This window comes from Dipodomys spectabilis, unplaced genomic scaffold (genome assembly GCF_019054845.1).
Source record: "Dipodomys spectabilis isolate Male_0828 unplaced genomic scaffold, ASM1905484v1 ptg000129l, whole genome shotgun sequence".
In the NCBI taxonomy this organism is placed as follows: Eukaryota; Metazoa; Chordata; class Mammalia; order Rodentia; family Heteromyidae; genus Dipodomys; species Dipodomys spectabilis.
In genome coordinates, this window is record NW_024870806.1 from 2,625,700 (window position 1) to 2,640,376 (window position 14,677).

The 14,677-nt window shown below is 43.6% G+C and overlaps 1 protein-coding gene across 1 annotated transcript; it reads left to right on the forward strand.

Annotated features, from left to right (window-relative positions):
- Positions 1 to 8,390: 8,390 nt before the first annotated feature.
- On the forward strand, positions 8,391 to 9,015 carry LOC122116229 (glycosyltransferase-like domain-containing protein 1). The gene has a single exon (XM_042689889.1). It carries the CDS (start codon positions 8,391 to 8,393, stop codon positions 9,009 to 9,011), a length of 621 nt encoding a protein of 206 aa, XP_042545823.1. The 3' UTR covers positions 9,012 to 9,015.
- The last annotated feature ends 5,662 nt before the right edge of the window (positions 9,016 to 14,677 follow it).

Here is a 14,677-nt window from a genome sequence, read left to right on the forward strand (position 1 = left end):
ATGCTGCTATCCTTGCTAACCACAAGTGAGGCCAAGAAGAGATCCTGATGCTGGATTAAGAAATCATGGCCATGAAAAAGGAGCTGGACCTGATATAAGAATGTATTAGGCAGGGCTGGGAAGTGTCTCAGTGTTAGAGCACTTACATTGCATGCATGAGTCCCTGGGTTCGATTCCTCAACACTACATAAGCAAAAAGAAAAAAGCTGGAAGTGGCGCTGTGGCTCAAGTGGTAGAGCACTAGTCTTGAGCTGAAGAGCTGAGGGACAGCGCCCAGGCCCAGAGTTCTTGTCCCACGCCGGACCCCCAAGAAAAAGAATGTATTAGGCTGAAGTACATGTGGATTGTAAGCTTTGAAGAGTGTCACCAGAAATTCAAAGCAATAGAGAAAGAAGGAAAGGGTAGTTAGCAGAGAAGATCGGAAATTGCTGTGTCATAGAAGATGAGGCCAAGAAAAGTGAAAAAGAAAATATCAGGCTCAAGAAAGAGAATGTTACTATACAGAAAGAGTTAAAGGACTACATGCTCTGATAAAGAATGCTGGGGAAAGGGAAAGAGCATTAGGAAGGAAAACAGTAGAGCTAAACAAACAGTTGGAAAATCTGTCACAAAAATACACTGCAGTGGAAAACTAGAAAGAGAAACTACTAGAATAAAAGGCCAAAAAGACTGCTGAGATCTTCACCATAAATGTAATGCAGAAGTGTCTTGTCCCAATGGAACAGGTGGAAGTGGGAAAAATACCTCTCAATACCATCTCTATGAACTTAAGGGAGGAGCTAAAGACCAAGAAGGGTGTTGTGAGAAGGAGCAGCAGCTGGCCAGTCAAATGAACTCTCCTGTGACCCTGCCAAAACACTTGCAGGTTAAGGAGCACAATCAGAAGGAGAGTGGTATCATGAAAGCAAGTTTGAGAGAAAAGGAGGAGAATAAAATGGACGAAGTTTTCAAGGTTCATATTACTGTACAGGAGTTAAAGAAACTAGAGACTCTAAGATACAGGGGTTTAAACATCTGAGCTGATCATGTAGTTTCAGAGACTACTCTAAAGCTACTAGTCTTTAAGATTAAAGGAAGAAGCAAAAGCAATGAACACTGAACTTGTGAAAAAAGCATACAGGCTCAAGCTTTCTGTCAGTTTACATGTAGATATTGGCACCCTGGTAAATTGCCCCAGGCCACTGACTAAAAACTGTTCGAAAACCAGTGGAGCCTCAGCCTGAGAATCCTTTGTAATGCATGTACATAATTTCCAACAGGTAACTGCTGAAAAGCTGGAACCTATGGAAAGAATTGATATGTGAGGAACCTCAGACAGTGAATTTGGGAAAGTAGACTCCACAGAGGTAAAGCTTGGAAAGTATGGGTATTGGTATCTGTTAGTAATAGTGGACACTTTTTCTGGCTGAGCTGAGGTGTGTAATAATCCCTTGATTTGGCTTACCCTCAGCTGTTGGGTCCAAAGATGGCCCTGCATTCATGGTGCAAGTTCTCAATTATTAACTAACACCCTAGGAATAAATTGGAAGTTTCAATCCATTTATAGACCTCAAGTCACTAGAAAGAGTGAATATGACCTTAAAGGAAACTTTAACTAAATTAAATACAGAGACTTGACATGGCTAGGTGAGCCTCCTCCACTTTGCTCTCCTTTGAGCAAGATGTAGCCCCTATGTTAAAGGATTTAATCCTTTTGAAATACTTTAGGGTAGACCACTTTCTTTGTTTCCGAAACTTGGGATGACTGTATTAACAGAAATGTCTAACTACAATCTGCAGGCTTTACAATATATTCTTTTTTTTGGGGGGGGGGGTCCAGTTGTGGGCCCTGAACTCTGGGCCTGGGCACTGTCCCTCAGCTCTTCAGCTCAATTCTAGCACTCTACCACTTGAGCCACAGCGCCACTTCCGGCTTTTTTCTTTTTGCTTATGTGGTGCTGAGGAATCGAACCCAGGGCCTCAGGCATGCAAGGCAAGCGCTCTACCACTGAGCCACCTTTCCAGCCCCTACAACATATTCTTTTATGTACTTATCTTTTTGTAATCAAGGCCCACTGGCCGCCTAAGAAAACCTCCACCTGAATGGGAGGGGCCAAGGTGGTGATGGAACAGCAGGGAAACACCACAGCTCTCTCCAACCAAATATAGAGTTTGGATTTCAATGCTCTGTTTCCCCAAGTGACCCCCAAAAAGGCGATTACTCAAAGAGATAGATGAAGTGAAAAAGAAAAGGGAAAAACCTACACAGACAGTAAAGTTGGAAGACCCTTCTCCCACAACTTGTTGGATATGGGACTACGCACTAAGCAGCTTAAGTGCTGGGGCTTCGTACCAGGCTGCTTAGCTGGCCAGGCTCTGGACCCTCCGAGGACCACACACTCATAAGCATCCCAAGGCTCCCAAAAAACTCCCAAGAGGTGGGGCCAACCTAGAGAATACAAACAGAAATCTCAGAAGGCAGAGCCAGCATGAAAACTCCCCTCACCCTCCTTGGCAGGGTGTCTCTGCCTGGCTGGTACAAGCAGCCCAATCCATTCAAGAGCAGCAGCAGCTGTCAGCAATGGCGAACGACCCTAGACTGGCAGTGTGGCACCTCTGTTCTGATGGTGTAAACAGCCTTGCCTAACCTGGAGAAGCAATGGCAGCTGGCAGTGGTGCCTCTTGGCACTAGCCCACAGGAACAGACCAGACCAGACCAGACCAGGGAGGCAGCAGTGGCTGGAGTGGCGACAGCTGCAGTGAACAACCCCAGATGGATGGTGGTTTGTGCTTCTCCATACTGGCCTGCATAAGCAGCCCAGCCTAGCCCGAGGCAGCAGCAGTGGTTAACACCTGACTCGTGGTGGGGTGCCTGGCTTGCATAAGTGGCCCAGCTGATCCTGGGGCAGTGGCAGCAGCTGGGGCAGTGGCAGCAGCTGGGGCAGCAGCAACAGGATCGACAGCAGCAGCAAACAACTCTGGACCCATAGTGGGGTGCAGCGCCTCTCCCTACTGGTTAGCATAAGCAGCCCAACCCAGCCCATGGTGGCAAAGGGGGTGAACAACCCCAGACTTGAGGCAGGGTGTGGTGCTGAACAACCCCAGAAAAGCCTCATGAATGTTCCTGCCTGGGCTGGCTTTGAACCTGAATACACAGATCTGAGCCTCCTGCATGGATAAAATTACAGGCATTCACACCAGCAGGGTCTAACTCTTGTCAACCCCCTAACTTTTTCTAAAATAGATAATTTCTTATTTCATACAAGGGATTTAAGCAATACAAGAGGATCGACATAAAACCCTGTATTCTATCTCACCATAGTGGAATCAAACTAGTTCTCAATAACAAGGCATAAAGTAGAAAAAACTTACACACATGGAAATTAAACAGCACTCTGACATGGGTCACAGAAGAAATTATAGAAGAAATTAAAAACTTTCTACAATTCAATGAAAATTAAGAAACATCACAAAGAAACCTATGGGACACAGCAAAAGCAGTCCTGAGGAACAAATTTATTGCTCTCAGTGCACACATTAAAAAACAAAGACCGGGCTGGGAAGGTGGCTCAGTGGTAGAACACTTGCCTTGCATGCATGAGGCCCTGGGTTCGATTCTTCAGCACCACATAAGCCAAAAGAAAAAAAGCCAGAAGTAGCGCTGTGGTTCAAGTGGTAGAGCGTTAGCCTTGAGCTGAAGAGCTGAGGGACAGCACCCAGGCCAGAGTTCAGGCCCCACCACCGAACCTCCCTCCCCCCAAAAAGAAAAAAAGAAACAAAGACCAAGTAAACAATCTTATGATTCAACTAAAACTGCAAGAGAAACAAGAAAAAAATTGAACCTAAAGTTTCTAGACAGAAAGAGATAACCAAATAAGAGTTGAAATTTATAAGATAGAGACTAAGAAAATTATAAATAAAATTAATAAAACAAAAAGCTTTTTTTTAAATGTCAATAAAACTGAAGGACCACTGGCAAGAGTAACTAACAAGAGACCCAAATCAATAATATCAGAGATACCACAGGAAAATTACAACAGACATCCAAGACATCCAAACAATCATAAAGAAGTAATTCCAGACTCTACTCACAAAGGAAGGAAAACCTAGCAGAGAGGAATTAATTTCTACAAAAATACAAATTTCTATCCCCCCTTTCCTTTTCAGCCATGGGCTTCTCTACCACCTATGGTGGGGGCAGAAGTTCGGTAAACAAACATCTTTTCCTGCCTGAATAGCATGTGGTGTTTTCTTCATTGGCTACCTAATGAAACCTACTTAATTAACATTCCTTACATATGGTGCCATGATTCGGATGGGGTTATTGAGTCGGAAATGTTAGAATTTCCTAACCACCACTTTTCTATGAACCCCACTTCTTTGATACACCATGTGAGACTTTTCACCAATAACATTGCTGGCCTTCACATCCACGTCCACACCACTTCTCCACTCTGGTAAGTGAAACTACTCTCTATAGCTCTCTGTTGCTCAATCTCTGTGCAGATGTGGTGCCATGCCAGAGAGCTCATATGGCCTTTTGACGAAAAGCTGATCACCTCCAAAGCTGAGGATGCTTGGTTTGGGGGATTTGGCTATTTCTCTCTAGAGGGGTCTGGGGGACGTCGGGACACTGCTTCTGCCTGGTCAGCTCTCCTTCATTCACCAGACTGACTCTCCTACACATTTACTGGGGTGCTGTGAGTCATGACTGAGTCATGAAACCCCTCTGAAATGTCTCCTGCGCTCACTGGATAGCCGGAACACCTAATATTTTTATGCTGTTCTCATATTTTGACAATTTTTGAGTCTGCAATGATACATGGTGAGAAGTCTGTTTACTTTCAGGCTCTCTTGGCTCTCTGCTATTAATGTCGAACTTTCTATATCTCCTGTTTCTTTTCTACAACTTTTTCGATTGTGCCCTGAAGAATGCGACATGGGCTAGGTCCCAGGGACCCCCTCTAGGTTCCCTCTCAAAGGCTTTCCAAACTAGGCTTGATTTTTTGTTAAGGCTTTCTTTGCATTTTTTCAGCAATTCGCCATCTTGGCCACATGATGGGTTAAGGGTTTGGCCCTATCCAGTCCTTACCCTTCCACCAAGCTGACTACTCCTCTATCCATGTATTTTAATGTGCGTGCTAACAAGTTGCTCTTTGCACAGACCCTGGTAACTGAGGCCCAATCATCTGATATGCTTTGTTAACAAAGATGTCTAAACAATATTGTCAAAAATTTTAGGTTTCGAGTTTTGCCTTTTTTGTTTTGTGTTATATTCTAGTACTGACTGCGTGATTCTAAAATATTGGGCATATCTGTGCTAAGATTCTCATGTCTAATGAGTTTTGTCATTGCAGAATATTTGGTCAAGTCTTGATAAGGAACAAGTAAGTTCTCCTTACTCAATTTGAACTCAACTTGTTGCTTTAATTGGAAATAACAAAGGGCTTTTGTCACATAGATTGCCGTTCAAAGCCAGCCCGGGCTGAAAAATCCCTCAGACTCCATTTCCCAACTAACCTGCAAACAGCCAGGCAGGAAGAATTTGCTCAAGCCTCTTATCTCTAACCAGCAAACATTGCAAGTGCTACTATAACTCAAAGTGGTAGATTGCTAGTCTTGAGCAGCCGTGCTCAGGGACAGTGCTCAGGCATTGAGTTCAAACCTCCTTGAATACTATATGTGACAAACCATCCCAGCAATGAGCACCTGGACTCGGCCAGTCTGGGGAACAAGGGAACATGGAGAGGAGTAAGAGGAGATGATATCACATCAGCCACTTTGTGCCTGCCCTTTCAAAATTAACCAGAGCCAGGAGGCCAATAGAATTAAGAAGACTGCCCATCTAATGTCAATACTTGTCTACCTTTCAACTGGAAAGGAATTATATTCTTGCCTTTGTCACTTGACTTATTCTCTACCTAGTCAACAGATGTCAGAAATACCTAGGGACATTTCTACCAACATTTCCAGCCCAAAGTCCCTCTTGCCATTTATTTGCTCCCGTATTTTTTTTTCAGTCCCTCAATGCCTGAGTCTTCTCCAGACTTCATCCAAGAGATTTGCCTCCACGAGATTTCATCTAAGCACTCAATGCCCAAGTGACAGTTGTTGCCTGCTGTCTTCTTCCAGAGGGGAACACATCTCAGCCTTTTAACCTACTGTTGATACCCCATGAAAACAAGAAGTAGCCAGAGAGAATCTTCAACCTTTTTCATAACTGTCAAAAGGCTGGAATGTAAGGTCTGAACAGGGACACCTCCCTCCCTCTTGACTAAGTTTCAGCCCAGTATCTGTTACATAGGTAACTGGCAGATCTGGAAGCAGTCACCTTCCTCTCCTTCCCCTCCTGCTAGGTCACATCCTGGGCCACCTCTGGTCACATGACTCCCATCTGACCTTAGGAGGGTCACAGACCCTGAGGTCACATCTGGATCCAGTGTGGCCACACCTTTCCCTCACTTGGCCACACCTCTTCCTGTTCCTGTCTAGATAAGTCCTGGACCAGCGGTAGATCACCCCCTTCGTTTTCAGCCATGCTTCTCCACCATGCATGGTGGGGGCACCAGTTCAGTAAATAAATTCTTTTCCTAGCTGAAAAAAAAATACAAATTTCCCAAACAGTACCAAGAAGAAATAAATCAATTAAACATGCCAATAATCTACAATGAGATGAAGTAATCAGAAATCTTCCAACAGGAAAAGCCCAGGACCTGATGGATTCACTACAGAATTCTATAAGGCCTTTAAAGAGGAACTAAGACCCATACTCCTCAAGCTCTTCAGAGAAATAGAAACAGAGGGAGTAATCCCAAACTCATTCTATGAAGCCAATATCTCCTTCATACCCAAACCAGGCAAAGACCCAACAAAAAAGAACTACACACCAATCTCTTTGATTAAGACATATATATAGCTCCTCAATAAAATTGCAGCCAACAGAATCCAGAAACATAACAAAAAATCATACATTATAACCAAGTAGGCTTCATTCCGAAATGCAAGGATGGTTTAACATATGTAAGTCCATAAATGTAATCCATCACATCAACAGATCCAAGGTCAAGAATCACATGATTATCAACATTGATGCAGGAAAGGTTTTTAATAAAATTCAACATTCATTCATGTTAAAAGATCTGGGAAAAAATAGAAATAGAAGAAACATTTCATAAGATAATAAAAGCCTTACATTTTAGATCAAAGTTCAATATTATACTTAATGGGGAAAAACTACAACAAATTCCCCTAAAAACAGAAACAAGGCAAGGATGCCCACTCTATCCACTCCTCTTCAATATAGTTCTGGAATTCTTAGCCAGAGCAAAAAGGCAAGACAAAGACTTTAATGGGATCCGCACAGGAGAGGAAGAAGATAAATTATCTCTTTTTGCAGATGGCATTATTTTGTAAATTAACAATCCCTAAAGCTCCATCCCCAAACTCTTATAGATTATAAACCAATTTGGCTAAGTAGCGGGATACAAAATTAACCCACAAAAATCATCACCTTTCTGCACACTAACAATGTACAAGCAGAAAGGGAAATCAAGGAAACAACCCCATTCACAATAATCTAAAAAAAAGTATCTAGGAATTAAACTAACCAAAGATGTAAAGGGTCTATTTCATGAAAATTATAGAAACCTAAAAAAAGGAATCATAGAGGATACCAGGAAATGGAAAGACTTCCCATGTACCTGGATAGGCAGAATTAATATGGTGAAAATGGCCATACTGCCAAAATTAATAAACACCTTCAATGCAATTTCCATTAAAATTCCAATGACCTACTTTTCTGAATTAGAGAAAATAGTCTAAAAATTCATTTGGAACAACAAAAGACCTAGCATAGACAAAGCAATTTTAGGCAAAAGATAGAATGCAGGAGGGATCATGATACAGGACTTCAAGCTCTACTATAGAGCCATAATAACAAAGACAGCTTGGTACTGGCACAAAAGGAGACCCAAATATAAATGAGACAGGTTAGAGGACCCAGAAATATAGTCGCATATGTACAGTCAGTTGATATTTGACAAAGGAGCCAAAGACATACAGTGGAAGAGGCATAACTTCTTCAACTACGGGTGTTGGGAAAACTGGCCACATGCAGAAAATGAAAAGTAGATCCTAGCCTATCACAACGCACTAACATCAACTCAAAATGGATTAAAGACCTTAACATCAAGCCTGAAACTCTGAAACTACTACAGGACTGAGTATGAGAGACACTTGAACTTATAGGCACAGGCAGGAACTTCCAGAACAGATTTCCAGGGTCACAACAAATTGGAGAATGACTGAATGGGACTACCTTAAAATAAGTTTCTGCACAGGTAAAAAAAAGCAATCAAACTAGAAAGAAAGCTAAATAATTGGGAAAAATATTTACCAGCAATATATCAGACATGGGTCTAATATCCATTACATATGGTGAATTCAAGAATCTGATTCATAATCCTTGTGACATTTTGGATGGAGCTGATGATCAGCCACGACCATTGTACATTGTCTGGCCTCACAGGTGGGAGCATGACAAAGATCCAGAGACACTTTTTAAGTTATTATTGCACCTAAAAGATTTAGAACTCCCTTTTCACATCTCTGTCCTCGGAGAAATTTTTACAGATGACCCAGATATATTTTCAGAGGCCAAAAAGGCACTGGGATCTTCAGTCTTACGCTGGGGCTACTTACCCTGCAAAGATGACTATTTCCAAGTATTGTGCACGGCTGATGTTGTCATCTCAACAGCTAAGCATGAATTCTTTGGAGTGGCAATGTTGGAAGCTGTGTACTATGGTTGCTATCCATTTTGTCCCAAAGATTTGGTTTATCCCGAAATATTTCCCGCTGGATATCTGTATTATACACCTGAACAGCTTTCAAAAGGACTCCAGAATTTCTGCAAGAGACCAGATGTTGTAAGGAAACATCTCTATAAGGGTGAAATAACTCCGTTTGATTGGTCAGCCCTACATGGTAAATTCAGGTCTCTGCTTACAAGAGAACCTAGGGAAGATTTGTAACAGATGTGGCTAAGTCACAAACTTGCAACCTAAAGCAGAATCTGAAGAACTTTCCAGAGTGTGCCCATATTTACCTGATCAGAGAGAAAAGAAAATCTGCAGAGGAAGCTGAGCCTGGCTGCTTGTCAAAGCTGACACAGAGCCATCTGCCACAAACCTATGGAGGCTTCAGATCTCCAACCCCTGCCACTACCCCAACTCAAATTAAATACAGATTCCTAGAATCATTATGGTAGTTACACATGTCCTCAGATCACATGTAGGAGACTGTTCAAAAAAAATATGTGGCTTGTTTTATAACCACACTCATGTATCCCATATGTGGTGCCATATTGAATTTCCGGTTGAATCCGTTTTTATCCTTTGTACTGGTTGACATGGGGCCTGAATTCTTTCTTTCTGCCAACACGATGGCAGCCAAACTGCAGCTTCAAACGCTCACACTTGGCTTGGTTTCTACCTGGGTTGCCAAGTTATCATCCGAGTCTTCCTGTGTCCTCAAAGGGCCACAGGGTCTGAATGCAGACCACGAATATGCCACCTCAAAAATGTGGGCAAAGGGCTGCTTTAGCATTTTTCCTTTAGCAAATTAACGACTCTTTGGCACACAAATTTTTAAGTGAAGGTATTAATAAGAAGTCTGGCATGTATTCCCATGATTCACAGAGTTATATTTGCATTTAATTAATCTTAAAGAAAGTTGCAAGATAAACAACTGTAATTCCAACAAACAGGGCAGATACAGTCAGTGGAGCCCTCCCACCCATAAAGTGAACACTGAGATACTTGTTTTAATTTTTTCCAGGAGTCAAAATAGAGAAATCAATATACTTCTAACAAAACTAGCAGTTTTGATTAAAATATTCTTCAAAAATATCCGCATCCAGATACAAATATAATCTTTGAAAGATAGATCACTCATTATTCTGATAGTCTGATTCTGTATTTGTTGATATAAAAATGTTTTAAATGGTTAGATTGTAAAATAAATTTTTAATAAAGGGCCAAAAGAAAGAAATTAAATCCAGCTGGAAGGAAAATTTGTTTGGGGAGAGTAGTTTATTCTATAGCAAGTCTCACTTCAGCAATAAAATCAAAAACTAGACCTCAAGTAAGTGAAATAAACTAAGAAATGGAATTGAAAAAAGAAAAAAAGAAACTCCACCCACTCTTTCTTCCCTGGACAGCTGGTGTGGGTAAAAATGCATCATGGTCCTGAATTGGAAACGAAGTGGTAAGAAACTTACTTGGTGGTGCCAACTTCACTGTCGCCTATTAAATTAGCATGAACAGCATTGGCTCCATCAATCTCAAGTGAAATAGGCATTGGACCAATATACTGAGAAGGCTGCAAGATGGACTGTTCAGAGACACTCAGAGGATCGCTTAAGGATAAGACTTACTAAGTGTTAATTAGTAATAACTAGTGTGTTTCTATAATTTACTTGTTTTCTATTAAATTTCCGTTTTAAGCCTGTTCATTGGGTAGAGAGAAGGGAATTTTTAGGATTTGGTACGAAGGAATCAAGGATTTGATTGGACATGAAAACCAGTGGGGGATGTATAAAGCAGCAGAGCCCTAATAATCAGCACGGCCCACTAATCAATGTGGCCCTATGTCCTGGCCCACTGGAGTGCATGGGTCATGCCACCAAAGGGGGCAGGGCATGCTGCTGGAGGGTGTAGGATGTCATCCTCACATGAGCTTTGAAGAAGCGATTGAGGAATGCGTAGTTCGTGAAGTGATGGTTGAAAAGTGTTAGGCAGGTGATCCCCTGGAGTGATGGAGGGGTTCAACCTATATATAGGCTACCTGGTCAGAGTAATAGAATTGGAGAAAATAAAGGGAAGACCTGGAAGGAAGGAAGTGGTGAGATAGAGGGGAAAGTCCTGGGAGAAGAGGAATTTAAGGGAGAACAGGAGGGGAAGGATGACAATTGGCCACCAAGCCAGAGAAGTGTAGGCCTGTGGATAGTGGAGAGGCCTAAAGAGAAGAAGAAAATGAGGGAAGGGAAAAAGGGAAATGAAGTAAAGTTCTATAAAGAAGGAGAGAGTAAGAGAATAGGAAAAAGCCTTACCTATTGAAGTTTGGAGCTTTGGAGATGATAATTTGGGGGGTTGGTGGTTTGCACACTAATGAACTATGTGCAGGGCTGCCCATTGGAGGTCTGAGATTTGGTGGTTGGGCCTGGCTTGTCACTGAATGTACAGCCCAGGACAAGGTAAATGCAGGCCCATTTCTAGTGTAAATAAAGTTATCCTCAATATGCCTCATTGGATTGTCTTGTTTTATGCATCTTAAGTATACGAGTTCACAAGTTAATAGTGTCAAAGGCTATGAATTTTGTAAAATGTTATGAGGTCATAATAGGTTTGCGAAACCCAATGGGACAGTGATATCACAATGGCAATATGATGTCACAATATTAAGTCATAATAATATTTATGTGTTATAATTAGTTGGTGATGCCATAATGGTGATGAGGTCAGAATAGGTTTATGATGTCACAACGGATTGATGATGTCACAATGGCATGCTGGACTTCAATTTTTCTTTTTTTATTGTGAAAATACTATACAGAGGGGTTACAATTAGATGGGCAAGACAATGAGTACATTTCTTATCAAGCATTGTAGCCTCCTCCTTTGTTTCCCCTTCCCATCCCTTTCCATCCTCCCCCTAGCCCCCACCCAATCCTCCCCGTCTCCCCCTCCCCTGCACCAAAGTTGTAAAGTTCGTTTTCAAAATAACAACTTGTACATAACTCCAAATGAGAATATAAATTCAGAATGGGATTGTGAGATCTACAAAGTAATGCATTGGCCCAAATATTATGAACTCCCAACAGGTATGTGATGTCACAATGTGACACAATGTTCATGATATCTGACAGAGTGATGACACAGTTTTCATGATATCAGAGTGCATTTCTAATATCACATGTCATACCTGAAATATGAAGTCAAAAACAGATTATGAGATCACAAAGAGCCTATGTATCAAAAGGGCATATCAAAATTATGAGGAGAGGACCAGTTAATGATGTCACACTGGTGACCTGCCTCCAAGGGTTTGTAATATTAAAATGGTATATCTCAATCAACGACCACAGTGATTATATGGCTAAACAACTGAAATTTTTTGTCACAGAGGCCGTATGCTTTTTCAAAGGTGCTAAGAGGTCATACCCGATTAAAATGTCACAATGTGATTGTGATGTCACAATTGCAATGTGATGATGCGTAGGTTTGTGATATCATGGTGGTAATGAAGTCACGCATGCATATGGTGTGTGTGTGTGTGTTTGTGTGTGAACTGAGAGCTTAGGCTCTATCCCTGAGTTTTCTTGCTCAAGCATCCTGCTCTGCCACATGAGCCACAGTCCCTCTTGCTTTTCGATGGTTAATTGTAGGTAAGAGTCTTGAGGACTTTCCTGACCAGGGTGGATTTGAAGCATGATGAGGCCCCAGGGAAGCAAGAACAAACAGAACTTGCAGGTACAATCCCTATGGTGGGCGAACCTGCCCCCTGCTGGCCAGATGCGGGACATGTGGAGCCGTGCCATTGTCTTCTACAGTTCAATTGGGGGAAGTGACCAGGGCCAAGCTGACTTTTGCTCACCCTGAGCGGTGATGCCAGAGCAGGTCTGTTCCACCCTAGGCCAAGAGAGCTCCAGGAGGCCCGGCTCCCAGGGGCACAAGGAAAGAATAGATCAGCTCCAGGCCCAGCTAAGAGCCTTGGCCCATGGACACCCCTAGTTGGCCTTCCTGATCACCATAAGACCTATCAAAAAGAAATCTGAAAAAAAAAATTGGAGCTGTGGGTCAACGTGTTAGAGCTCTAGCATTGAATCAAAGAGATCAGGGACAGTGTCTCCAAACTTTGAGTTCAAGACCCCAAGCTGACCCTCCCCCATAAAACACCGGTTGGCTAAAGTAAACTAGTAGGATTTGTGAAGTGTTTCTGAAGAATGGTGATACTGAAGAAAGCACCCGAATTCTAATGACAACTGAACTTGTGAGCTATGTGTGAGTCCTTCACAGGGTGCTGTTTGCTGGGGCCTTTCCACATGGAGTTTTGTGCTGAGTCCTCAAAAATTGCTGTTTGCTGAGTCATCCTAAAGGATGCTATGTGCTGAGTCCCTGAGAAAAGTGGGCCGTGCTGGGTTTTTGAAAGGGTGCTGTGTGCTGAGCCCATTACACAACGTACTGTATGCTGAGTCCTTCAAAAGTTGTGGTTTGCTAATAATCCCAAAGGGTGCTGCTACGTGCTGAGCCATTGACAAGAGAGGGAGGAGGTGAATTTTTCAAATGCTGTGTGCCGAGACCTTAACACAGGGTGCTCTGTAATGTCCTTCAAATGGTGCTCTCGGCTGAGTCCTTTGAGTGTGTGGTATGTGTTAAGTCCTTTCACAGCCTGGTATGTGCTTTCAAAATTGTGTTAAGGGCTAAGTTTTTCCAAGGGTGCTGTGCACTGAATGTTTTACACAGGGTGCTATGTACTCAGCCCTTCAAAGGGGTCTGTGTGTATCTTAACACAGGGTGCTATGTACTGAGTCCCTGGGAAAGAGTGTTGTGCGCTTGAGTTTTTCAAAGCATGCCATGTGCTGAGTCCTTTACATGTGGGCTATGGACTTCCTCATTCAAAGGGAGCTGTGTGCTGAGTCCTTTACACAAGGTGCTTTGTGCTGTTTTTTGAAGTGTGCTGTGTGCTGAGCCATCTCAAAGGATGCTATGTTCTGAGTCCTTGAGAGGCAGTTATCCCCAACAATCACACACACACAAACACACACACACACACACACACACACACACACACACACACACACGGGTCACTGTACACCTGCTTGGTGTGTGGAGTGGAGGGGGATGGAGGAGAGTCCCCTCCAGTGGTGGGGCTGAGGGGAAATTTGATCCCCCAGGCTGGTACTGGGGTTGGGGGAATGATGAGCTGAGGTCAGGTTACAATTGCCATGGCCTAGAAGCCTTAGGGCCCAGTCAGGGCTGGGTTTGCAGCAGGGGTGGAAGGTGGTGCTGTGGGGAAAAGGGCATGGGAAAGAGAGGTGGGGTGGGACCCAGAGCACACTGAGTTGGCAGCGAGGGTGGGTGCACCCCATGGGGGCAAGGCAGTCCAGAAGAGGTGTTGGGGCAGAGAGAGAGAACAGAGAGAAGAGCGAGCACACACACAAGGGCAAGCAGCTTCATCAGCTGGCGACCTCCTCAATCTTACCGCAGATCCTGGCGGGGAATGCAGAGCATGTGGAGCCTGTGCAGCAGGCACATTACCACAGGAAGCCACGCAGAGGCGTGATGGACATGGCAGCACTGACTCTGGAGTCTCAGAACAGGGAGCATGGCCATCGCAGTGGATGAGGTGGGGGCACGGAGCCATCACCTACAGCTTCTCCCAGCAGCACACATGAGTGGCTGCCCCATGGGCCCACACCCTGCAAACCCTCCTGCCAAATCCCCCTCTCCCGCTGATCCAGGCCCGCGCCTCCTGCCTCCCTTCTCCTGTCCTACTATCGCCTGCCCCACACTGCACAGTCTGCCATGTCCCTGCCACAAATGTACCCCAGGGGTGGGGGGTGGGGGTGGGTATCGACCAGCGGATCCCACCCCCATCAGTAGCAGCCAGTGTCCCAGGAAATGGGGAGGTGCAGGAA